The 27572-nt window shown below is 37.9% G+C and overlaps 4 protein-coding genes across 4 annotated transcripts in view; all 4 read left to right on the forward strand.

Moving 5' to 3' along the window:
- The window catches only part of LOC141436396 (organic cation transporter protein-like), a gene marked incomplete in the record, with an annotated part of 15813 nt that extends 8472 nt beyond the window's left edge, over positions 1 to 7341 (forward strand). Inside the window, 1 exon segment of the mRNA XM_074099349.1 lies at positions 5943 to 7341.
- Positions 267 to 3649, forward strand: LOC141436397 (organic cation transporter protein-like). The gene is made up of 5 exons (XM_074099350.1): positions 267 to 287; positions 1245 to 1415; positions 1613 to 2254; positions 2338 to 2519; positions 2959 to 3649. The coding sequence occupies exons 1-5, from the start codon at positions 275 to 277 to the stop codon at positions 3118 to 3120; spliced, it is 1170 nt and encodes a 389-aa protein (XP_073955451.1). The 5' UTR covers positions 267 to 274; the 3' UTR covers positions 3121 to 3649.
- Positions 6485 to 11787, forward strand: LOC141436611 (organic cation transporter protein-like). Its single transcript, XM_074099605.1, has 6 exons — positions 6485 to 6687; positions 8272 to 8500; positions 9296 to 9551; positions 9809 to 10450; positions 10779 to 10960; positions 11638 to 11787. Exons 1-6 carry the CDS (start codon positions 6485 to 6487, stop codon positions 11785 to 11787), a joined length of 1662 nt encoding a protein of 553 aa, XP_073955706.1.
- Positions 11788 to 21539: 9752 nt separating this feature from the next.
- LOC141436299 (solute carrier family 22 member 1-like) overlaps positions 21540 to 27572 on the forward strand; it is an 87155-nt gene continuing 81122 nt past the window's right edge. Inside the window, exons 1-2 of the mRNA XM_074099215.1 lie at positions 21540 to 21722; positions 23732 to 23799. The gene's annotated coding sequence lies outside the window, so the exon portion shown is untranslated. The remainder of the gene's footprint in view (positions 21723 to 23731; positions 23800 to 27572) is intronic.

Raw genomic sequence — 27572 nt, forward strand, 5'->3', positions numbered from 1 at the left:
GCTGTTGTTGCTGCTAATTACATCAGGGAAAATAATTATGATAATCTGCGATATCATAGACTTGGCTTAGTTGCCAAATTTATGAGGAAAATATAATCTTCAATTTATCACAACTTTATTTGGTGACAATTATAGTGATTAATCTAGTGCTACTTATTAGACTTTGGTTCGCGATCTTCTCACTTGACGAACATAATGTTTCAGTTTGAATTAGCGTGCCAAGAATGGCTACGGCGCTCATCGGGTCGGTGCATATCTTCGCACCCTCACGGCCATGCCTATTACAGGTAAGGATATTCTTTAAGTCGAAGAATTCGTATAAGAAGCAGATAATTGTAATGTAAATTTGTGTATAAGATACCAACTTTTGGAAAATATGTAAATAATTGATTGATTTATTGATTAGGCAATGAATTACATTGTACTACAACATTGCTCGTCCACTACTAAGCATAAAAGCAGCGCTATATGAACAACGTATGATAGTGGCGGTTCAAAGGGAGGAGGTCATCATCATCCCAGCCTATATACGTCCCACTGCTGGGCACAGGCCTCCTCTCAGAACAAGAGGGCTTGGGCCATGGTTCCTACGCGGGCCCAGTGCGGATTGGGAACTTCACACGCACCATTGAATTGCTTCGCAGGTTTGTGCAGGTTTCCTTACGATGTTTTCCTTCACCGCAAAGCTCGTGGTAAATTTCAAATGTAACTCCGCACATGAACTTCGAAAAACTCAGAGGTGCGAGCCGGGGTTTGAACCCACACCCTCTGCTTGAGAGGCGATAGGTCAAACCACTAGGCCACCACGGCTTAACTGGCTATAATTTAGTTTAATTAACGAATGAAAAAAAAAATGTCAGATTTTTTTTTTAATGTAATGGACTAATTATAATATTCTTTTCATAAAAAGTTTCGCCTGTTGCTTATACCTTGTAATTTTCTGTCTGTGTAGGTACCTGTTTTTTGTATTGCTTACTATTATGGTGTACAATGAAGAGACATTGTACGTATCTATTTTGTATTGTATATTTTAACCCCCTTATTACGAAACGACAATCAAACCTATTTTAGTTAAAATGCCGCTAAAATTCGTTTGTCCTTATCTGTCACTTCGACATTTGTATTTGTTAGAAAGGGACAAAGCATTTGTTAGTTAACATAGGCTTGTTAAGATTTATGAATAAGGGGGTTAGAAATCTAGCCCAGTTGGTTGGTCCAGTAGTGCAGTGTCCACCTGCCCCCAGGGTACGTGTCGGACCGCTGGGGCCGGCGGACGGCGCTGACGATCTTCGCGTTCGTTCGCGGCTGCTTCGGCTTCGTACGCTCGTGGGCCGACTCCTACGTGCTCTTCATCGTGCTGCACTTCCTCCAGGCAACCTTCGGCTTTGGAGCTTTCTCTTGCGCCTATATCCTTGGTAATTAAAACGTGAAAAATTCGATTTTCAAAATGATATATTTTTCAATAGAAAAGCAATTTGCTATTTGAAATAATATGAACTATTTCATACTATTACTTTTTTCATACATAACCAGAGGTTAGAGAGAATAGCAATGGATGGCCTTGTATACCTGTACATTTTATACTACAAGTAAGATTTCGTTCAATTTTCAGTGATGGAGCTGATGGGTCCCAAGTACCGCGTGGTGGGCGGCGCGACCGTGAACACTTTCTTCGCGGTGGGCAAGGTGTGCGCCGGGCTGCTGGCCTGGGCGGTGCCGCACTGGCGACAGCTGCATCGGGCCATCTACGCCCCCATGTTCATCTGCATCATCTACTACTGGATCATGCCTGAATCCGTGCGCTGGTACATGAGCAAGGGGCGATACGCAGAATCAGAAGCTGTCCTTAAAGAAGCCGCTCGCATTAATGGAACGGAACTATCCACCGCGTCATTAACAGCTCTGAGAGAATCAGAAGAAGAAGCAAAACGGAAAAAAGAGCTAGAAGAGATTGAAAGAGCTAAAGAGCCGCTACTGATAGTGCAAGTGTTCAGGAACAAGCAGATCCTGCTTCGGTGTCTGGTGACGCCGGTGTGGTGGGTGACGTACACTTTTGTGTACTATGGACTGTCGATCAATGCGGTGAACATGTCGGGTAACCGATACGTGAACTACGTGGCTGTGTCCGCGGTGGAGATCCCAGGATACTGGACCGCCGTGCTGCTGCTAGGGATAATTGGAAGGAAACCTGTGCTTATTATTGCTTTTTGGCTGTGCTCTGCCTGCCAAATTGCTTACATCTTTATGCCTGAAGGTAAATCACCGATTTCTCTGTTAATATTTTTGTGAATCCAATTTGGTAGGAGTTACAAACTTATGCTGCTACTTATTTTACAGGATACGAAGGTTTATCACTGGCGGTGTACCTAATAGGCATGACCTGCATCGCAATGGTGATAACTTCGGTGTACGTGTACACGACGGAGCTGTACCCCACCAAGTACCGGCACAGCCTGTTCGCATTCTCCTCTATGGTTGGCAGGATCGGTTCCGTCCTGGCTCCTCTCACACCAGCAATGGTGAGTAGTAAAATCGTAATGATTCCAACATCTGTGCTATTTAACATACTTTATATTAGTTTCACCTATAACTATGTATCCAATGAATGGAATTTTTGTACTCAATTTTCACCAACTTTCTAATGTGGTATTGACACAAACCTTAGCATTTACGTGTGGTTCTGATAACACTATAATAATATGGTGTCATAAAGCTGATCTGATGGTCGAGGCAGAAGCTAGGCACTGGGGAACTCCAAGGCAAAGCAACTTAATCTAGCCGTGTTTGAGCTTATTTGAATTGTCTTAGGGTATTATTTAACTTGATTATTCTTCTAGCGTGTCAATAGAAGTGTATCTAATGTAATTAACCTTGAACTATTTATGTAAACTATTTAGTATTAAGGTGACATCTCTCGTTTTGAATTCCTTCAGTAATTCCAAACATTTCTGTTTCCAGGGAGCGTCGACGTGGGAACAGCTGCCGTTCGCGCTGTTCGGAGGTTTTGCCTTATTGTCGGGCTGCCTGGTGTTCATCCTCCCAGAAACACTCGGCGCTAAATTCCCTGACACGATGGAGGAGGCCGCCCAAATAGGCAATAAAAAACAAGAACGGACTTAACCTGTAAAAAATCTATTATAATAATTAAACGGGTAACTTATGCTTACCTGTTGCCGGAGCCTTCATTTATTCCATTGTTTAATGGGATAAATTAGTAATTTACATTGCTTGCATGTACTTTCTAAGAAGCTATAGCATTAAGTTATCCTGTAATAATAGATTAAAAATGTAAATAAATAAATAGGTACATTTGTGAATAGCCACAATCATATTATGTTTTTATCGGGTATTTCATCAACTGTCTGTAACGATCTTTATTTTTACTTATATAGGTAAGTAATATAATACATGGCTGTTTTTGTATAAGAAAAAAAAAAAGAGATATTACAACCTCTTTATTAATCGTCAAATGTTAGCTAGTTACATTTGTTGTTTGCTCAAACAATGATCAATTGTGTTAGACACGCTGTTGTGTTGTTTTTATTTATTACTTGTTGCTTACATGGTGTTAAAAAAATCCTGTACTATAATTACTGGGAATATAGGTATATTAATTCGAAAAAAATCACAGATTTGCCTCACACGACTATCGAGCACATTGAAAATGAATCTACTGAATTCGAAAAAATATTTTCGCTGAGTGACGAGAAAGTCGGTATAAGGAAAATGTTACAAAAAAAAACCATGAAAATAACTTTCTACCAGTATGATGTTCGCAGGCGTGTACCCATAGTCGTCTGCCTCACCTACATCCCACTAATATTATAAATGCTAATGTTTGTAAGTTTGTTTGTTTGTTATTTCACCACGTCTAAACACTCACCGAAAATCGGGTGAGTGCGATTTAATGAAATTCGGTATACAGATAGTTTGAGTCTCGGAGAAGGACATAGGATAGTTTTTATCCCGAACGAATATAATAATAAACGAATTCTGCGCGGACGGAGTAGCGGGTAACGGCTACTACTATATATTGGGCTTCAATAACTTCTGCTGGCTCGTGCTGAGGCACCGACTTCATACTGGTAGAAAAATATTTTCATGGTTTTTTGTAGTCGGTTAAATTTTTTGTTATAATTTTTTTTCACGCTTTTTAGTGTAAATTATCTAAGATACAATAGTTGAATTTACGAAAGATTACTTTTTCCGGTGCAGAAACGTTCATTATTGAGGAGTCCTGGCCTTCACCACCCATTCTATTTCACCATAACGTATTACGATGAGCATTAATTCCTTAGCAACTGTGTTAAACTAATTGAAATTCAAACCGTGAGGTACTTTTTATTGAGTAGTAGCCTCGTTGGTCAAATGAGGTCTTTCACTCCAACAAATATGATGATTTACAAGAGCAATTGTTCGAATTGCTACTAAATATATCTAATGTTAGAATATTGTAATATTTGAAGAGTTCCCCCAATTTCCTTGGAATCCAACCATCAGATCCTGATTTCGTGCTTATGGGACCTAATTGAAGGCATACCTTAACGAGCTACAAAAAAAATATACAACTCGGTCCATAAACGACGGAGTTCTGAGGTAACACATATAAAAAAAAATATAACCGAATTGATAACCTCCTTTTAAGAAGTCGTCACTAAAACTACAACGTTGAATGATAATTATTTTATTGTAGATCTGACTTTTGACATTTTTCAAAATCGTCTTTGTTTTAGGCTCAAATTGTAGCCGACTAAATTGTCCAGAGGATTTTTTCTCAAATTTTTAATATCATTCTTAGTTTCCAAAATATTGAGCCCCGAGTTTTTTGGTTTGAGTTTTTTTTTTCACTCGGCCATTACTTTTTTCGTTTTTGACACTCGAATAATTATTTATTCTTTTGAGACTTTTTTGAATATCATAGCGACATTGGAAGACGGTATAGAGTACACATTATATCGTCACTGGAAAGGCAAAATTACTTAACCACCAAATTAGGCTAAATTGAGTTATATACATATTCGGAATCAGCGAATTTTTCTGCGTCGATCTATCTGGGTAACGTAGCTATCGAAGCACTTTTGTGGCATTTCAGTAGCCCGTAAAAAGGCGGGCATTTTTTTTCTTTTAATGAAGAGACACACTTTTTGGTATTTTTTGCACATGTGTCACATAAGTAATATCTCTTTGCTAAAAATACAAAAACTGCAATTTAAGTAAATCTGTCTTCTTATCTTGTGATAAATAAAACTCTTTCAGTATTTGTGCTTTTCTTACAATATAACAGTAGCTCTATTAAAGTAATTTTGCTTTATTTTCAAAGTCGCTAGGTACAGCCTTGACAGAGTGGTCGTGGGCGTCGGAGGATCCTTCCACACTGCAGTCAGTCTTAAGTCAGACAGTTTTATGTGTCAGTTTTTTCCGCGTTCGATACTTGATTATTGTAAACAAGCGCGAGTTCATGGAAGAGTTTTCCTGCGCATTTGGGCAAGCAGCCAGCAGCAGTCAAAACGTGCCAACGCGAACAATGAACTGAAATGCACGTGGATGATACAATGTGCCCATTTCCAATGCCACTATATTACCATAGTATAGACGCATCATTGACTTGAAGTATTTGTTTATCTACTCTCAACGATAATAATAAACATTGTCTCAATTTTCAGTAAAACAATGAATCCCTAACTTTGTTACCTTTACGTTTGTCTGTTACTTTTTCACGCTTAAACCGTTAAATTGATTTGGATGAGATTTGCTACAGAGATAATTTCAGACCCTTCAAATCGCAGGGTAGCTTTTCCATCCGATAGAGATAGCAAATTCTTGAAAGATGAAGACGCGGGCCACATCTAGTAACAAATAAAGCAACTTGCGTTATGTACAGGAATTATTATCTTGAGAGATGTTCCGGAGTTACTTTAAAATGAGTATGAAATAGTTCATGAAAATTAGAATTTACGATCACCTGAGAGACGGAAGACAGAATGAAGTTTATCAATTAGTTATCAATAAGTATTACTAAAACAACCTTTAACTTACTTTTTTCTGAATGGTTTTTTTCTGAATGTTTTTTTCTGAGTACTTTTTTCTGAATGGTTCGTAAACATTTAAAGTATACCTAAGTATATCAAACATCAGGCACATCACAGCTGCAGAGCTCAGAAATGATTACCAGTTTTTGAAAGACTTTACAGCATAACCTTTTTTGTTTCCCTCCTCTCTAAGTACAAGAACTCGCACGAATCCAATGTGAAAATTGTTTATCTCTGAGTTTATCAGTGGCTTATGTTATGAGGGACTCTTGGATGAATTTATCTACTTATTGCATCGCTGATAGCTTACACACATCACATCAGATAACTAGAGAACAACTAAGTCGTAACCAAACCGCTATGAAAACAGCAGTAACTACATTTTGCACTATTAAAAAATAAATAAAGCACTAAAGCAGATAAAGTTGGAGCAAGAGGTGTAAACAAAAGGTGAAATGGAGGAAACAACAGGCGAGTCAGTTGATGAAGAGCGTAAAGGCAAAGCTTTGAAGTTGGACTTGGACACGATTCTGGTGGAGGAGATCGGGCAGTTCGGGTGGTACCAGTGGCGGGCGCTGGCGTTGGTGGCGCTAGTGGCGCTGATGGGTGGCTACAGCGGAAATGACTTCGTGTTCACTGCGGCCAGGATACCCACCAGGTTGGTTTGTATGCACTATAGAACCAACTTTGTCATGTCATGACCAGTGGGCGGATGACAGATGAAATTTACGTCAAAATCAGGTCGAACGATATACGTAATATGGATATGACTACAATTGGTTTAGAAAAAGAGAACATAATAGAAAAATAGTTAGATAAGTTTATTGTTATAGTAAATAATCGTATTTTTTTCTGCATATTTTCTGTGTATTCCTTTTATAGTTCACTATCCACTTATGTAGGGAAAATGGCCTCTACATCTATACATAGATATAAAAGGTGCGTATTCGTATAGTGATACTTCACCATTATTAGGAATAATATCACCACCACTCAAATGTCTATACATTTTCATACAAAAATATGAATCGAACTTTAATACAAGTCTTATCCATCTTATGCTTTAGTCACCATTTTGCATCCAACATCCGCCCTTTAGTCATGACTGGGTGACAATTGACCGGCCCGGATAATACCGACTTGGAAATACCGACCCCGACGACATATAAACTCTTGTCAGTTTCTATGGGCGAGTACGAAAAACTAGGTCGGTATAAATTCCTTGTAGCGATTCACCGAATAACAAAATTTAAATAGAATCTTGTACTTGATGCAATTTTTTGCGTAGCTTTTTTATTACTATAATTAAATATACGATCGTGGTGAAATGCATTTCGGTGAATCGCTACAAGAAAATTCTTTTGAGGTAGAGAACTAACAAATGCAAAAAAACGACCCTCACCTTTTTTAAAGAACCGGGAACCCGTTATTCCGCTCATCTGCTCATCTTATGGGTGTCCATGGGTAGCGATTGCTTTCTATCAAGAGCAAAAAAGTATTTTTGTTTATTTAGTTTTATATTTAACTAACATAGAACGCTTAGAACGTAGTAATTTAATAAACTATAGCCGGAAAACAAATGCCGCTGCTAAGCTTGCCTTTGTGATATTCATTTATTGATTATTTTGATAACTACAGTGACATGATTATTTGACCGATAAGATAGGTCTACTGACTGACTGGGGACACCCGACTCTTGTTTCTTGTCTTATAATATATTTTTGCATGCTGCACCACTTGATATATGTACAGTCGGTGCCCTAACATAAGTATCCACTTTTCTATGCAATTAGTAGGTATGGAAAAGTGGATAGATAAGTCAGGGAACCGACCGTACAATATATTAAGAGAAAGTAAACTTACCCGCGCATACGTTTCTATATTGAAATCGAAATCAATACCTCAAGACTTTACTATAACAAATGTAAGTAAAGTGGCCGATATATTTTACAAATTATTTCATTTGTCCATGGAGCCTGGATATAAGTATATAAGCAAAATATTTAAAATTGTCTATTTATTATTTATTTTTCATCCATCCCGGCCTATATACGTCCCACTGCAGGGCGCAGCCTCCTCTCACAATGAGGGAAATTTTTCGTTTCACGGGCATTGCAGAGGAGATTTTTTGCATTATGGCTCATTGCTTTTGCTTTATATGAATTGATAAGTGATCGACCATCCCTGGCAATTTATCACAACTTGCAAGATACAAGTCTTAGTGACGCTTTACTTTTGTCAGGTGTGAGGTTCCAGAGTGCGAAAGCGAAGCGTCAGATTTCACGCCGGCGTGGCTACCTCTCGCGGTCCCTACAGTCAGCGGCGCATTTGATAACTGCCAGCGCTTCAACTCCTCCAACTTCGAAGCGCCCTCGGCAAATGATACCTGCTCCGCAGACATCTTCGATCGCGACTCCGTCATCCCATGCGACCGTTATGTCTACGAGAATGCTGATACTATTGTTTATGAGGTACATCTCTCTCGCACGGAGACGACCGATAGCAAGTGTTTGTATTGGTGGTGTTATTTCGCCCGCAACTTGATCTAGGCAGATAATGCTATCCCGCAAGAACGATGCAGTTTTTTGGGATAAAAGCTATCCCATATCCTGTCTAAGATCTCAACCAAACGCCATACCAAAATTTCATCTAAAGGGTATATAAGAATGAAGACAGAGAGACAGAGTAACTTTTGCATTTATAATATTAGGAAAGATTAGCCCGATTATGTGTTCCAACACTGGTCAAAGGCCTCCCCCATTTTCTCCATTAGCCTCTATTTTGTGTGTCTGGCCAGTTGTTAAGGAACTCGTTGAAGCCATCTCGCCAGCGGCATCTGTTGGTCTATCCGTGGCTATTTGCTTAAATTCATGCGGCTGGGTTTAAACTTGTTACATAATACATTTGTTGGATATGAACTTCCACAAAATGAAGGCCTCAATATGAATGTTTTAAAGACTAACCTCCTGTTTTACTACACTTGGTAAGTTCCTAATGGATAAACACTTACATAAAGTAACAGGTTCTTAGTGATGATGAAACCTACTTAAAACCTGATATAGTTCAGGTCTTTTTTTATACATAAAACTGACCGTGATTGACCCCTATCTCACCTGATGTAAAGTGCAGATGAGGCCAAGTTTCAATTTGTTTTAAACTTTTGTGATTTTGATTCATAACTACGAGGTCTAAGAGAACACGGCCATTGCAATGCAGCTGAAACGTCTTGATAAGTCCCGGGTGCAATAATAGTCATGAAATTTCAGTTTGGCTTGGCGTGCGAGGAATGGCGAAGGTCGCTGATCGGATCCGCGAGCACTTTTGGCATGATGCTGGCGCTGCCTCTGACAGGCTGGGTGGCGGACCAGCGCGGCCGTCGCACCGCACTCGCACTAAACGCCTTCAACCGGGCCTGGCTCGGCCTGGCACGCTACTTCACACACTCCTACACCAGTTTCATCATCTTGGAGTTCTTGGAAGCTGCCAGCGGTGCAGCTGGCTTCGCTTGTGCTTACACTATTGGTAAGAACCCGAGACAAGAATTATAATCTTCCCACGTCTTGCTTTAGGCAAATTTTCAATGGAATGTGAATCATGAAAAAAAGACCCATATTTGCTTAGATTGATGTTGACAATTTTGGGCACGCCCTGTGCAGTGTGCATGCTACAAGTATTTGAACTCTGACAGCAAAACAATGTGTCGTGGTTATGGCGGTCTATTGATCATGCATGTACGTATATCAAGTAGATGAAAAATATTTAGTTTCTTTTGTTAACAGCAATGGAATTCGTCGGTCCCAAGTTTCGTGTAGCTGCAGGTGCTATGACTTCCACTTGTTTCTCATTGGGAGTGATGCTGCAGGCTCTGATGGCATGGATCTTTCCTTACTGGAGGCACTTGATACTAGCTCTCTACATACCACAGCTGTTCATGGTCTTCTACTTTTGGATCATGCCGGAGTCAGTCCGTTGGTACATGAGCAAAGGACGGTACACAGAATCAGAGAAAGTTCTAAAACAAGCGGCTTTAATCAATAGAAAAGTGTTATCAGAGAAGTCGTTGCTAGGATTGCGTCAGAATTCAGAAGAAGAAATAAAGAAGAAAAAGTTAGCAAAAGAGCACAAAGTTCGAGAGCCTTCGCTGCTATCGTTAGTGTTCAAGCATAAGCCAATTCTGCTCCGCTGCATGATTACGCCGATGTGGTGGATTACGACGACGCTGGTGTACTACGGACTGTCGATGAACGCTGTCAACATGTTGGGCAACAAATACTTAAATTACGCAGCTGTAGCTGCGGTCGAGATTCCTGGGTTCTGGACCGCAGTGTTGCTGCTTGATAGGATTGGCAGGAAGCCACTGCTTTTTGGAGCATTTTGGATATGTGCAATGTGTCAGGTCGCATTCATCTTTATGCCTGATGGTAAAGTGGTTCTTTGGATTAATTTCATAACATTATGTTTTCATATCACTATTTGCTTGGAGATTAAGGGCGGTGTCAGTCTAGCGTTTTATACGCGTTTTTAGAAAACGCGTGTACGTGCGCACAGGTGCGGTTTTGCTTTCTTCGAGCGGTTTTGTTTTCTATAAGCTTGTATAAGCGCGAGCGAGAACATGTCCTTTAGACCAGCGCGCGTGTAAGCGCTTCTGCCATAAACGAGCGTATAGGCTCAGAAAAAAATGCTAGTCTGAAACCGCCCTTACGATAAAACTTTAATCAGATTTAAAAATATAGTTTTTCGTATTTCAAGGTTATTTTGGTCTCTCTCTGGCCGTGTACCTGACAGGGAAGTACTGCATCTCCATTGTGGTGACGTCGATTTACATCTACACTAACGAGCTGTACCCCACGCAGTACCGGACCAGCCTGTTCGCCTTCTCCTCCATGATTGGCAGGATTGGCTCCATCACCGCGCCGCTGACACCTGCTCTGGTTTGTAATAATAATAATAATAATAAATATCACACCAATATGGACTATGGAATATGGACACTTCACACCAATTGACCTAGTCCCAAACTAAGCAAAGCTTGTTGTACTATGGATACTAGGCAACGGATAACCATACTGATATAGATAAATACATACTTAAATACATATTAAACATCCAAGACCCGAGAACAAACATTCGTATTATTCATACAAATATCTGCCCCGGCCGGGAATCGAACCCGGAACCTCAAGCTTCGTAGTCAGGTTCTCTAACCACTTGGCCATCCGGTCATTATTTGCGGATATTATTTCGCTACAATTTTCGTTTTCTATGGCTGTCCTATTCTTATCCCACCTTCTACTACAGGGGGAGTGGTGCCTCTGAATAAGTAGTCCTAAGCTTCTTATATCGGTCCACTCAGTCCGTTACCTCCGTTATTCCTCATTCTCCATTTATATATTGTAAGACAGTAGTGGCGTGGCGTCGTTCCAACTCAATTACCACCGGTAATCAACCTCCAAGCAGTTGCACCCGAAGACATATCTATCGTAAACACGTTTCTCTCACTTTCCGGGTAGCCTAACGAAAATGTTCACTATAAGGCGCCGGGCATATTTTTTATGGTCATCTGGATGGTTTCTCATGTTTCTAACATTGCTGAGCTGGTGTTATGCAGGGTTCAATGGTTTGGGAGCCACTGCCGTTCGTGCTGTTCGCGACGCTGGCGGCGGCGTCGGGGCTGCTGCTGCTGCTGGCTCCGGAGACGCGCGGCCAGCCGCTCCCGGACACCATGCATCAGGCCGCCAATATCGGTCGCAACACCTGACACTCAGAGACAACACCTGACAATCAGACAACACCTGACTAAAGAGAATAAAATTTGAAAATAGAAAACGGTATCTTCATTTTTGTTTGTATCGTGTAGTACAGTGGAACGAACAGATTCATGTACCAGGGTGGAACTTTTTAATAATCGCTTCCCGCGAAGCAGCCCAATCCCTAGTCGGCTGGTAGATGATCAAATTAAATTAAGTTTTAACTTTTAGGCACTTACCGTGATCATATTGCTGGAAAGGTTCAGATGCTTGAGCGCGGAAAACGACTTGGCGGTGGGGAAATCTGTTATGAAGTTTTCGGAGAGATCTAACTTCTCTAAATTTTCCCCTCCCTCTCTCCCTCTCCCTTCTACACCCAAATGACCTTTTCAATTTATTTTTTTTAGCTTTTCTTTAGCCGTTTTCCGAATTAAGTTGTCATTTTTGGCACAGTCACACTGGCAACTCAGCATGAGAGCAATTATAGGCCAAGACCAACAACTGATGATGCAAATTTCCCACTTTTGAGGACATTATAGTATGTACTTGTTACAAAAAAACTGTGACAACGCGTTGAACCCGTAGATCTCGCTCAAGCTCTACGTGTGTAATTCGTCGGTTCTCACGAATATTTTTTTCCACGGCTTGCACATTTTCTTGAGTCACTGCGGTTGGCGTTCGCCCCGACTTCGCCTCGTCTTCAAAACTCTGTCGTCCTCTTTTTAATTCAGCAAACCAATTAAAGACAGTTGCACGAGAACAAGCAGACTCGCCACAAGTCGTGGTTAAAGTTCAAAACATTCTTGGAGCTTTAAAACTTTTTTAAAGTCATAATCCATACTATATATACTTATATATACTATATACTATATGTATATACTTATACTTTATAATATTATAAATGCGAAAGTAACTCTGTCTGTCTGTCTGTTACGCTTTCACGCCAAAACCGCTGAACCGATTTGGATGAATTTTGGTACAGAGATAGAACAGACCTTGGGAAAGAACATAGGCTATCTTTTATCGCGAAAAAGAGGCTTTAAGGGGTTGAAATAGGGGGTGAAAGTTTATATGGTGGAAGTTCGTCGCTGTCGAAGATAAAATCATGAAACTTGCCATTTCGGCACGTGATTAAGAGATAAATAGACATTTGTTCACGCGTTTTTTTTATTATTTCTGTGAGGGGGTGAAATAGTGAATGAAAGTTTACATGAAGGTCGTCATTGTCGAAGATAAATCGATGGTTTTTTATGAAACTTGGCATTTGGGCACTTATAAAAAAATAAATAGATATTTGTTCTGTTCAAGCGTGTTTGAAAATTTTACCTGCGAGGGGATGAAATAGGGGATGAAAATTTATATGGAACGTCGTCATTATCACAGATAAATCAAAGAATCTTTGTGTTTAAGTTTTCGATAAGAACTAAAAAAAATCGGTTCAATTCGACTTGGACTCGCGCATCAAGGGTTCCGTACGTAGGTATTTATGAATATCCAGTGTTAGCAGAGCCTATTTTAAGCTTATAAGCAAAATGTACGCAACGTGGGGTAATTTTAGATGGCTTGTTGACATAGACAGTCAGAAATGAAAAATTATGATTTTCAGATTTTTCTTATTTATTTTGCTATAAGGGAAAAAAATTGCTAATAGAGCTACTTTTATACAAAATTCCAAGTTTCTAGGACAGCCGGGAGTACCCTATAACTTTTTCTGTTAAGGCGATTAGTATGGAAACACCTTTTTAATGACTGTAGCTTTTGATGACGTTAACTTAGAAGTTCAATTTTTTCACAACTTCCGGGACTATTGACCTTAGTTTAGGGTTTTAATTTCAACTCGATACATACTCCGCGCGTTTACGGGATAAAGGGTCTTGACAGACAGACGGATGGACGGACAGCAAAGTTCCTTTTGAGGTACGGAACCCTAAAAAACATTTGTTCCGGCTCTTTTCACATTTCGACATTTTTCATACTTGAAAATATGGGAATGAAAGTTCGTCCAAACAAATTTACTATAAGTATATTTATCGGAAATATGTGTAGCTATGCTTAGTAAGAATGCCGTCTTAATTATAATCCTACCCTCCTAACTTACAATAAAGGACGTAAGATGTCAAGAGTTCACTATGAAGAATTAGTCCTTTTGTGTTGGCAGGGTAGAATACACACACGTCGTATTGCTAAAATGTGGCTACCCGCAAAATATTTATGTTTTACCAAAAAATGAAGAACAAAAAAAATTAGTTGAGATATAAAGCAATGTATTTTTTTATTTTTTATTAGCCTATTTTTGTGTCCCACTGCTGGGCAAAGGCCTCTCCTCTCTTGCTCCACTCCAAGCAATATATTAAAATATGTTATTTTTTCATAAACCGTAGAAGTTTCTATGTTCTATTATTGGCAGAATAGGTACCCTAAATAAATTAAAAACTTTCCAAAGTTCCACGCGGACGAAGTCGCGGGCAAAAGCTAGTAAATCATAATTCGAAATTCCATTGTAACCGCAAATTCCCGCCAGATTCAATCGGAAAAAAATATTACTTACGTAGATTTCCGGAGTACTTATTCCATTTTTAGAGCTATTTAATCAGCCTTCACGGTGATTTATAACTGGCCAGTATCAATCAAATGAGCATGGAGTATTTAATTTATTTTACCATGACCCTCGTACGTTTTATCCTAGAAACAGGATTTACGTTACGACTCAATTACATTTTATCCTGTTTCTTTCCGTAACTAATTGTGAATCGTCGTCCATTATTATATCCAGTCAATTTGTGACTGAGCATGGTTATTAAGCAAATTGTTTGCGCTTTTGAGAAGAACAACGTAAACTTATATCAGAGTAAGTATGTACAGAACTGTAACCCATCTTCTAACAAAAGATGTACGTGTGCACGCCTTGTACCTACGGTCAAGGACTTTCATTTATGAGCCACCATGGAACCCTTTCAAAGGAAAAATTATTACGACTTTCCTTGTTAATTAATGCGATGTCACTATGACGTTTACTGTAAATAGCGTTTAAATAGCGGAATAGTGACAGGTTGATACATTTTTAATTTAAATATAAAATTAAAAATAAATCAAAATAAATCAATAAAACTAAAAATGTATAACTATATAGTAATGCACGAAAAATAAAATGTACATAGTAAGTGAACAATTGTTTCCACTGTTGTTAGTTCATTTCCTCGCCATCGAAGTGAAAATAAATAAATATCACGGGACAATTCACACCAATTGACCTAGTCCCAAAGTAAGCTTAGCAAAGCTTGTGTTATGGGTACTAAGCAACGGATAAATATAATTATATAGATACAGATACATACTTAAATACATATTAAACACCCAAGACCCGAGAACAAACATTCGTATTTTTCATACAAATATCTGCCCCGACACGAGAATCGAACCCGGGACCTCAAGCTTCGTAGTCAGGTTCTCTAACCACTAGGCCATCTTGTCGTCTAGCAGAGTGTGAAACTCGAGCATTAAAGCCATTAAACGCATTTTCCCCTTGACGTGTCTATCCACCCTCGCCGTGTAGCGGCTCGGGTGGTTATATGAACGTCTTGGGTAAAATGGCTCGTTTTATGCTCTTGTTGTACAATCGTTACTATTCATCGTAAGTTAACACAAATTATGCACTGTTTTTTTTTGTGAGTTCCTCTTATAGTGCAGAATATTAATTAATGTTGAATAATAACATCGTAGATGTGATAGTTTTTGACTTACGATGTTTGTTTTTTTAGTCACAAATAAAATAATCAGCAGGGCAACTACGAAACTCGAAACTCGAAGTTCGTGTCGTGCGGTCTCTCTGACACTTATACTGTTTAATACGAGAGCGAGAAGGACGGTACGATACGAACTTCGAGTTTCGGGTTTCGTAGTAGCCCTGCTGTCATAAATACGTAAAAGAAGGCTCGCACCTCTGCGTACACGTTAATCTATCTTCTATATAAATCAAAATGAATCACCCACCGAAATGTATAATTTTTTTGCTGTATCCGTTATTGTCAGGATAAGGTTTGTGATAAAAAAATTAAAAAAAAAATTACACAAATGAAATGACCACGAACAAAATGAATGAAAAGAGAAAACACGCATTTTCCTTTCTCTTATTTTTTATGGTTCGTTAATAAATCTTTTTTTTTATAAAACTAACCGAATCATTTCCTGAAAAATTGCGGATGAATTTGAAAACGTTTCATAAAATACCACTGGCTTTTTCCAGCTACCCTGTCTGCAAAAACATCGTTTATTGCTATTCCGTCGGAACAATGCAATTTTTCCAGATAAATCATATTATTTTCCAGATAATAAATAATGTCCTTCGCAGGATCTCAATCTAAGTACTCGTATAGCTATGCCTGATTGCATCTAAATCAGTTCAGCGGTTTTAACATGATGAGAACAGACAGACGAACAGACGGACAAATAGAGTTACTTTCGCATATAGTATGTTTGGATTTGGATGGCAAAGTCTGGTAACATAAAATCACACTAATTAGGTCAAGTGGGTGTCTGGTATCAAGTACATGACCAGGGACATTGAAATTGACTATGATAAATACACACAACATATAAGGTGATGTACAATGATTAACGACGCGAATTGGCACAAAAAAGCTGGTTCAAGGAGTTTTAAAAGCGGTTATTTGTGACACCTGTGCATTATTAGCATCTGGCTAGAATCTCAGACGGTAAAAGGTTAATTTATTCAAACGCCTGGTGCGATGAATCAGAGATTTTGCGGGGTTTTTGGTTTGACGACCGGATGGCCTAGTGGTTAGAGACCCTGACTACGAAGCTTGAGGCCCCCGGGTTCGATCCCCGGCCGGGGCAGATATTTGTTTGAATAATACGAATTTAATTTGTTCTCGGGTCTTGTTTGTTTAATATGTATTAAGGTATGTATTTATCTACATAATTATGTTTATCCGTTGCCTAGTGTCCATAGTAAATAAATATCATAGGACACTTGACACCAATTGACCTAGTCCGAAACTAAGCAAAGCTTGTACTATGATTAAAAATGTCGATAACTATTATATATCTAAGTAAGTTATAAATGTCAAGTACCTGGGCGACCGTACTTTGCTCGGGCTATAACTCGTTTATAAGCGTTTTCCCAGAGATAAGACCAAGCTAGATCAATTATTCATCCCCGAAAACCCCTACCAAATTTAATCGAAATCGTTGGAGCCGTTTTCGAGATTCCCGAAATATATGTAATATAATATAGATAGATATTAGATATTATTATTACATAGGTATTAGATATTACAATGTTGTTGTAATTTTTCTCTTTGTGTATCTGTTTCTGTATCGCTTACTATTTTTGTGGTGTACAATATAGAGTCAAATATCTATTATCTGTCGTTCAACAGTTTATTTTTTTATAACATGTTCTATAATATATATAAAATTATATGTAGGTATTATATATAAAATTCTGAATTGACTGGCTGTTGATATATCAACGCACAGCCCAAACCACTGGACCTTGAGGCATGAAATTTTTCACATAGATTTATACAGTGTAGGCATCCTCTAAGGAAGAACTTTAGGAAATTACAATGGGAACGGAATAAAACGGGATTTATATATTCGATTCCTAGTGACCCTATTTCAGTCTCAACTAGACTCTTCAAATTTAATACACAAGTAGGTATTACATTAATTAAAACATCAATTTCAGGATTTTCTTCAGGATGTACCTCCGTCATGATAACTTCGTCAGCAATTGCATCCACAAAACCCTCGGTTTCCCCAAAGAGGTCCCCGAAACGTAATCAGGTCACTGTTACCGACGCGAGAAGGTCTACATCAGGCCCTGTTAGGGCCTTGTAGAACCGCCCGTGTAGCTCCTTGCTCTTCCATATGTTCTTGCGATCTTCCGTTGATTATTATTATTATTTTCGAATGATTGGTTTTTCTCAGCTCTAGGCTGGTATTAACTACATTTACGGGTTATCCACCAAGTAAATGTAGCAAGAGTTGTAGAATAAATATTTTTTAATAAGATTGCTGAGGGCTATTTTCAGGGTCTAGTTGCATAAACTTTCTCACTATTCTGCATGTATTAAGTATTGCGGCTTTTTGTAAAATTGTGTAAACGTGTGATTTTATGTCTAATAATTTAAGCTAATGGTGTAGTGGTTTGGGATGACGCCCTGTTGTAGATAGGACTATTGGAACTACGTACACTTTCTCCTTATTATTATTATTATTATTTGTAATTTTTTCACTAATTGTATACTGTAATTTTTAAGTATTTTATTTGTAATTATATTATTATGAAAAAAATGACTTTCTGCCAAGTTAATTGCGGTTCTTGGCAATAGTGGTCCTTCCGAAAGCGCTGGTAGTTTAAAAACCGGCCAAGAGCGTGTCGGAGACGCCCAAAATAGGGTTCCGTAGCCATTACGAAAAAATAAGCAAGCAACTCAAGCAAACTTAGCCGTTATAGTTTTCCTAGAAAGTTTGATATACTTACTACAATTCAATTTTTTTTTTAATTTTCCACCCACCGGTTTATTTTTAGGGGGGGGGGACGCTCGATTTTAATGAAAATTTGCACTTTAAAGTTGAATATTTCGCAAACTTATCACTGAATCGAAAAATCGTCTTAGCAAACCCCTAATGGTTTTAAAAGACCTATCCAATGATACCCCACGCTACAAGGTTCAATGAGAAAAAAATCACCCCCACTTTACGTCTATGGGAGGTACGTACTCTAAAAAAATTGTTTTTGAATTTTTTATTGTACCATTTTGTCGGCATAAATTACATATATATTCGTGCAAAATTACAGCTTTCTAGCATTGATAGTCCCTGAGCAAAGCCGCGGACGGACAGACGACAGACAGACAGACAGACAGACATGGCGAAACTATAAGGGTTCCGTTTTTGCCATTTTGGCTACGGAACCCTAAAAATGACGTGTCCCAGAAGTCCCATTGCGGCCCATTTACTGAAATGATTTGAATTTGATATCTGGTTATTTGAAATACTCATGGTACACGCGAGCAAAGCCGCAGGCAAAAGATAGTTTTTTACATAATCTAGCCATTTTTCGTACTCGCCGGCCGCTACCGCGGCGCGCTCGCTTCGCTCGCTGGGCTCGTGCATTGTTGTGATCACTGATCTTACCTATATAACCGAACCAAATATTTTTATCCACCTTTACCGAAATGTCAATCAAGGTTAATATGTTAGGTTAGGTTAGCATTGCGTCAAGGCGCGAAGCACCTCAACTGATTTTAGGGTCCAGTTAGATACCCTTTAGATGCGGGACCCTAAAAATTGATAATAGCGACCCAATTGGTGTGATATTACCTGGTGGCTGCGTAGTGTACCGGTCAGACGGGTCGTCTCCGGGTCCTGCGCCGGCCGACGCCGACGGGCAGGCGGCAATCGCACGCGCATGTGTTTTATTGGTTTGAAGCAGGTAAGTACTCGTACCTACTGTAGTTTTTTAAATAATAATAATAATTAAATTCATTTATTCAAGTAACATTATGACTCCTTTTGTTAAACAATTTATGCCTATGCGAGTAGAAAATTACAATAAATGAAATGAAATAAAAATAAAAATAAAAACAAAATTATATTCATAGAAATATATGTATTTAACCTTGTTATTATTTAATTTTGTTCATTTATTTCATTATTTCTACTTTTTTTTTTAATATAATAAGGGGAAAACGAACTGCTGAAACTCGAAGTTCGTGTCGTGTTGTCCCTCTGACACTGTATAATACGAGAGCGAGAGGGACGGTACGATACGAACTTCGAGTTTCGAGTTTCGTAGTAGCCCTGCAGCCGGCTCACCTGATGAAAAGCAATCACCGCACCCTATGGACATTCATACCACAGGCTGAGTTACGGATGCGTCGCCGGCCCTTTGAGAAAAGATTAAGCTCGTTTACCGGTTAGTTATTAGAGTAGGGTTGCTTACCTTATGTTAGCTCATAGCCTAACCACCAAAAAGTTGGAAAACCCCCCCTTTGTCACTTCAGAGTACAATATCTGACAAACCGGTTTTAACAAAACATGTCTAAGAACCAATCCAAGAAAACCTGCTTTCAAATAAAAAGAAACCGCATTTAAATCGGTCCACCCGTTTAAGAGCTACGGTGCCACAGACAGACAGACTGACAGGCACACACAGCGGTCAAACTTATAACACCCCTCTTTATGCGTCGGGGGTTAAAAAAATAAATTGTATTTATTAAGTTTATCTTGTGCTAGGCAACTTTTTTGAATAAATTAATAAAATAATTTAGTTTGGTCTTATCTCTTGGAGAACGCGTGTTTTCGATTTTTAGTTGTTTGTTTTTAGTGTAAATTTCACGCCTTAAAAGATCTGTAATTTTGATTGCTCTGTTGACAGGCGTCGTGGTGCAGCGTTATGGTGTTGAGCGCCAACTAGGTACTTAAGTGTAAGGTTTCAATCTGGGTCAGATTTGACTTGAACAATTTTCTAACCCCCGACGCAAAAAGAGGGGTTATAAGTCTGACCGCTATGTGTCTGTCTGTGGCAGCGTAGTAGCGCTTAAACGGGTAACCCGATTTGAATGCGGTTTTATTTATTTCAAAGCAGGTTTTTTTCAAATCCAAAATCAAATTTCAAAATCGGTTCAGCTGTTTTTGAGATATTGAACTATGAAGTGACATTATCGGGGGCTTTCCAACTTTTTGTTTGTGAGGTTATTAATTTGTCTTTTTTAATTTATTAAGTACGTTTTACTTTTATTGATTACTTAACGCTTATTAATTTAATTATCTAAAGCGACGTCCCCCACGCTATACAAAACGTTTCCTGTATATATTATTTGAATTTTACAGCGCATTGGTGTTTCAACTGTAATGCTGTAAATTTTTTGTTGACACATAAATAAATATTATCGATACAGAAAAACTCGAAAAAGGATTCAGAGTAAAGTTCGGTGGCCCAGGTGTAATATAAGAAAGGATAGATAGTATGGAAGCAAGTACGGTCAGCCAAATAAGTGCTCTATTTTAAAACAAGTTCTTATCAAATGAATATGTCGCTAAAGTCGAACTTTCAAGTTGACAGACACTATTGGCATTATTGTTTTATGACATGCTAACGATTATCAACTTTAGGGTGGTAGACCACATTATAATTCTGATGGTTCCTATAGATATGGATGGATTGACGTGCTCGCTGCTAAAATTGATTTGATACCGTTCAACAAAACTCGATTTAGTGCTACCAAGGGGAAATATCGAACGACTCCATCTCAAATGCATGAGTTTTAAACCGACTCAACAGCTCTTTCATTTATGTAAGTGCCCCAAATCAGGTGTTATTAGAGTAGGACTCATTGTTAGGGGACTTGCTAAATTTCGAGCACACAATAACGATTATGCAAGTTGTTAGGTACCTGCTATATTATGTCATCTCTCATACAAGATTAGTTTACTAACGCTAACTTAGTGTGGAATCTGTTACTTTCAAGTGTATTCAAATTTTTAGTACACACACAAGTCTGTTAGATCAGCTTAGACATCTGCTAAGTATGTGTATAAACGCGTCGATTAGCGTGATGTGACATTTATATGTATTTATCGCTATTATAGAGCGTCACAGTATGAACATAGTAACAACTCGGGCAACGTTCACTTTGTAGTTGGATATGGCGCTAGTGTCCATATCGTTTGTTGAAGATTGTTTGCTTATTTTGTTAGTTCCAAATTTATCCGCTGCCGGGGTAATGTTGGCGGCTCGTACGCAGACGCGGCAAGCCTCGCGGCAAGGCAGTGTGCGCGCGCGCTCCGCTACTAATGCCATCTAGTGGGGAAATTATGACACACGCGTAAGGTTTTATGAGTGAAAAGTGTATTTTAAATATTTTTAAGGAGTTAAGTGAAAATATGTAATTAATATAAATTCGACATGGAAACAGTAAGTTTTTATGATTCTTGTGAACTCTTGCTCTGCGAAGTTCTTTATAATTGAAACTGAAGTACTTAAAAGGTTTTAGTAGGTACCCAATTGATACTTATTAAATTAAATTAAAACTTAATCGTTTTATAAAAACGTTTTATTTTATTTTTCAATAATTCAATTGTGTATTTTTTTCAACCCTCAACGCAAAGAGAGGGTCTAATAACTTGGACGTGTCTTTACATCATAGCTCTCTAACGGAGGGAGCGATAATGATGAGATTTTGTTTAATCGAAAGCTAGTTTTACTGAGACGGATATTAACAAATTTTCATTCAACCGGTTCTGTCGTTTAGGAGATACTGAACTTTAAAACTACAGTGCGGGTGTTTCCCTACTTTTCTAAATCATTTTGTTAACGATTCTAATACCACTAAATTAATACTGCATTTTAAGCAGAACAACTATTTAGTATTAATCCCTTTATTTGGTTAAGTTTATACTTTCAAGCTGAGTTTTTTTTTGCACTGGACAGTCTAAAATTTACACCGTGAACGCGTCTCTCTCTGAACAAAGACCCAAAATTCCAAGTAGCAAGAACACTACTCTACTAGGAATGTTCTAATATTGTAATTTGAAAAAGAATGGAAAAAAATATTTTCGGGATTATTACTTTAATGCTAGCTGTTGGCCGCCACTCCGTCCGTGTAGAAGTATGACAAATAGTTTACGTCCTGGACTATTCTCAGACCTACCAAAAATACACAAAAAAAAAAACATAAAAATCGGTCAAGCCGTTTCGGAGGAGTTTGGTCACAACCACTGTGACGCGAAAATGTTATATAAGTATTAGAGTTTATTTTATTTTATGCAATTTGTTTGGTGTGCCTGTTCGTTATGAGATTATAAAAATAAATAAATATAAATTACAAATTGGGCCAATTCATGAAGAATACATGCGCGTGATTTAATTTCCCGTTGTCTTGAGCTGCAAGGGTCGGTGAGCTTCGACGTAAATAAACGCATTTGTTTTTGTTTAATAAAGGAAGATACTGGCACGTGCTCAAAACAGGTCACGCATCGTAACCGTGTCATAAACTCGCAAATACAAAGAAAGCTCAATGGGGCGTAAATTATATTTTTACCCTGACCAAAAAAGGGTGTCATTTTTCGAATTTTTCAGTCCTATGTCTCTTTTTTGGTCCTCTATGCAAAAAGTATAAAACCATAATTATTACGTCTTATCGCGGCTATTAACATAATATTAACTATGCCGTAAATCTATCCCCATATTAATCAATCACGTGAAAACACGCTGTGTTTAATAAACACGTGGCAATCGTTAACGCTTTATGATTTTTAATCTAGCATTAAAACGAAAAATACTTTCGTATGCGGAGATATATGCCGCAAACTACATCTTACTAATATTACGAACATGGGGTTACGAAAAAGAGGACGGATGTTTGTTATTTCGCGGTAAAATATCTAAACGGATTTGGGTGAAATTTGGCACACATAATATAGTTTACCTATAACCTGGGTTAACATTATATTTTATAATTTTTGAAAATTATACGGTTCCCCTGGATTAGCGACAATAAGGCGGAAAAAGCATTTGGTTGATCGCAGTGGAAAAATGTATCTGATTTAGTATCAAAATGAAAAAAAAAACACTACAATAAAGAAAATTTAAATAAAAACTGAAAGGAAAAACAAGTCCAGTTAATTTTAACTCTGTTAAGTAACTTAGACTTCAACAGTTACTTTAGTAATGGGTCCCGAATGTTAGAGCTTAACATACTTAGCAGTGTACTAAGACTAGTGCCTTTGCCTTTAATTATTTCCATTCCATTATTTTACATATTTTTTGTTTTCATAAATGTTCGATGCTCCTGTGAAAATTCTGCTTTAAAATGTTACAGTTGGTACATTTTGGAATTAGCTTTCATTTGGTACTCTTCATTGTTATTTTTTTTAACCCTCCTCTTTATTTTTAATCACGGACGCCATTTTGAAATATTCTAGGTACTTAATCATGCATCGGAGTTCTCGGCGCGGGAATGATTTAAGAAAGAGTAGAGATAAACAGAGACGTAAGTCTGAAAAAAAACCATAATTATTACTCCTAATTAATAACTACCTCTCTGCGAATTGTAAATATACAAACTATAATACAACTTTATTTTCACTCATGTAGAGGGAAGTTTAGCTTTACTACCAAACCTTATGAGATAATAATAAAAAAATATCACAAAAAAATACTATTTTTAATATTTTTACATTTAAATTAATATAATTACTATTTTTATGACGTCTTTCTGTAAATATCCATTTCAACGAACTGACCGATCTTTCTGCGTCAGTAGTTGTAATAGGCGCGAGTAGGGACTTAACTGAAGAGTCTATCTTAATAACTGATGTTTTTCATTTATATAATATTATGTTTTCATGTAAGTATTTAAGTACTTTCAGTTTTTATTTAAATTTTTTTTAGTGGTTCTTTTTAATTTTTATACTAAATTAGATACGTTTTTCCACTGCGATCAACCAAATGTTTTTCCGCTTTATTATCGCTATTCCGCGGGAACAATAATAATAAATATTATGTTAATACTCGTTGCCGCGATGAGTAATAATTAGGTATGTATTATGTTGACCATGTTCTGTGTTCAAAAACAATATGATTAAAAAGTGATGTATGTATAAATGTACCTATAAAGTAAATACCGGAGCTTGGTAAACATTTTCATTAAGCACCGCGAAGGATGATAGAAGCGCGAGTCGGTGTTTTGGATGCATCACCTTGCAGTCAGTATACAGACTAGTGAGTGAATTAGAAGATTTTATTGACTGTGAATGTTGTGGAGTACAATTAATCTTGCTCAACTAAATTAAAATTACGACGCAGATAGTCAATTGCTATTAATGTCTTATCTCAAATAATTGAAATATAAATGTGAAACGGTTTATATCTTATAATTATTATGACTAATTACAATCATTAACCCTTTTTAAGTGGATACTATGTAATCACGCTGATTTCAGTATATCTAGCTAGAAATAAGAGCTATGAGGGATCTCTTTATTTCCATTTCATAGTATTATATGGCTCAAAACGGTTAACTATTGTTCAACTGTTGAAACGATCGAAGCTCTAATTTATATTATTATATTATGATTGTTTTTTTTGGAGTCTTTTTGTATTTTTTATTTCAACTCCAAATTTGTTACTTTTACGAGTATACCGTGAAACCACATCGAAAATACAAACTGAGACATGGATGCACAGAAAAACCAGAAAAAGAGACCAGCACTGGGAATCGAACCCATGTCCACAGCATTCCGTGCTGCGTGCTGTAACCCCTACACCACTGCTCGAAAAATTCGTGTCTAGATTCCTGTCCAGACTCAGTTTGTATTTTCGATATATTATTATAGCTAGATAGACATTAGTAGAACTACAACTGCTACTTCCGATGGTGATTTTCCATACAACAAATTGCTTGAGATACACGTAGTGGTTGACTTCACATGCGGCTAGAATGGTCCGCCTGCCAAAACGAGAATGCAACGAAATGCGACTACGTATTACAGTCCTATATTAGTATTAGCTCTTAAATAGATCGCTATCTATAGCGATGTACATTGTGCTAGAAAATCAGATGCGGATATTTTGAGGATCGATTATTTGCATCGTTGTTAATTAGTTCAATTAAATTAAAACTAAAAAAATACAGTTAATGTTAATGCATGGTGATTATTTTTGGCAGGAATGGTACTTTTGTATTCAAACAAAATAAAATTACCACACAATACTTAAATAATTTATGTGTATAATTGATTCTTAGGTTATTAAAAATAATTTTCCTAATTTTCTAGCACCTTAATGAGCCAATCAGCTGATCGCGTGAAAAAGAAAATGGCCGTGAATTGCTTGCTCTTGGCAACCGTAGTTGCTCAAAGCACGTGAGTGGGTATAGAGGCATAGTTACACTAGTCAGTATTTAAATTCACGAAGACATTGTCATGGGTTTCATAGCCAAAGTATAAACGTGGACTTGTTTTTTTTTATCTGTTTTAAACCGAACATTACGTACTTGATTGTTTTGTATTATTTCGTATGACTCAAAGGTAAAGTCACCAACTCCGCTAAGGAGAAGCACACGGCAGGAACTTTTATAGTATTTCTATATACGTTTTTATTATTTGGGTTTGTATTAAATACTTATAAAGTAGCAGTCTTATTCCTGATCAGTAATTTTCGAACATTTTCTTGACCTTTGCTGTTTACTTTTTGTTAAATTTGAGATTTGGATATCAGGCAGCGGGAAGCACTACATAATTATGTTTTAATTCCCACCGTTCGTGTATGAAATATCCTTTTATAACTATGTACCACCACAGAATAAGTAACAGTACAAGCAGTATCACTTGAACATAGTACTTGCCTCTACAAACTGATTTTTTTCACAACTCCTAGGGATTGCTAATTTGTTTTAGGTATTTATTTATTTAAAAGCGTCTCTATTACTAGCTAAACTTACAAAACACTTACGTACTAGATATATAGACAAGACACATAATAAATAACAAATAGTATATTTCATTCAACTTGATAGTTCTTCCCGTTCTTGTCAAAAACAGTCTTGACTGACACACAGACAAGGGTGCCTTCTTAGGGCTCCGTATTCTTCATGCCGGGAGGATGACAAATTGAACTACAACGTTGCTACTCTGTCCGTCATAGTTTTTTTTTTTAATTAATAACAGTGTATCATCAAGTCACTTACACCGTAGACAGTCAGATTATGAACAATAATTATCTAATAGATAGACGAAATGGGAATCGTCTCGTGATCATGGCGCATGCACTGTGCCGAAACATCGAGCTTCTATAAAATCAATTTGCAGGTGGTAGGACCTTGCGCTAGGTCCGCCCGGATTGCTACCACCATCTTGCTCGCTAATCCTGCCGTGAAGCAGCAGTGCTTGCACTGTTGTGTTTCGGCGTGGAGAGTAAGACAGCCGGTGAAATTACTGGCACTTGAGGTATCCCATTTTAGGCCTCTAGGTTGGCAACGCATCTGCAATACCCCTGGTGTTGCAGATGTTTATGGGCGGTGGTGATCTTTTACCATCAGGAGACCCACTTGCTCGTTTTCCATCCAGTCGAATAAAAAAAATCAAGGTATGCGGGAGGAACAAAACCCGAAATTTTACGTTAGGTATTGCATGTGTGTATTTTATCCAGTTGCAACAATAAAATAAATTAATAAGATGAAAAAAAAATAAATGCAATAAACATTAAAAGGGTCACAGACTTCCAATATTTTCCTTTGCAGAGTAAAGGGCAGACAAACAAAGCGATTGGCCAAGTTTATTGCACACGCATGCGCAGAGATTAGGCTATCGGCTGACCTGCGGGGCTACTACGAAACTCGAAGTTCGTGTCGTGCGGTCCTCTGACACCTATACTATTTAAACGAGAGCGAGAGGGACGGTACGATACGAACTTCGAGCTTCGAGTTTCGTAGTAGCCCTGCTGCGCCGGCGCCGGCGTGCGGCGCGTTGGCGTCTTCACCACACGCTAAATCTTACTAGAAAAGAAAGAAAAAATGTATTCGTGGACATTAAAAAACGACCGGCCAAGTGCGAGTCGGATTTGCACACCGAAGTTCTGTACAAATATTTTTTATATATATGATGTAACTAAAAAATGTACCTATGCTTTTCGCAATTTTCCTTTATCTGTGCTTCGTACCAAATTTCAAATCTGAAGTTCACGAAGTACACTTATTTCCCTTGTGTGTCGAAAATTTGCAGCATGAACGGCCTGTATCTTTTGATTGCATTGCTTAGAAGTTTG

The sequence above is a fragment of the Choristoneura fumiferana genome, chromosome 16, assembly GCF_025370935.1.
Source record: "Choristoneura fumiferana chromosome 16, NRCan_CFum_1, whole genome shotgun sequence".
In the NCBI taxonomy this organism is placed as follows: domain Eukaryota; kingdom Metazoa; phylum Arthropoda; class Insecta; order Lepidoptera; family Tortricidae; genus Choristoneura; species Choristoneura fumiferana.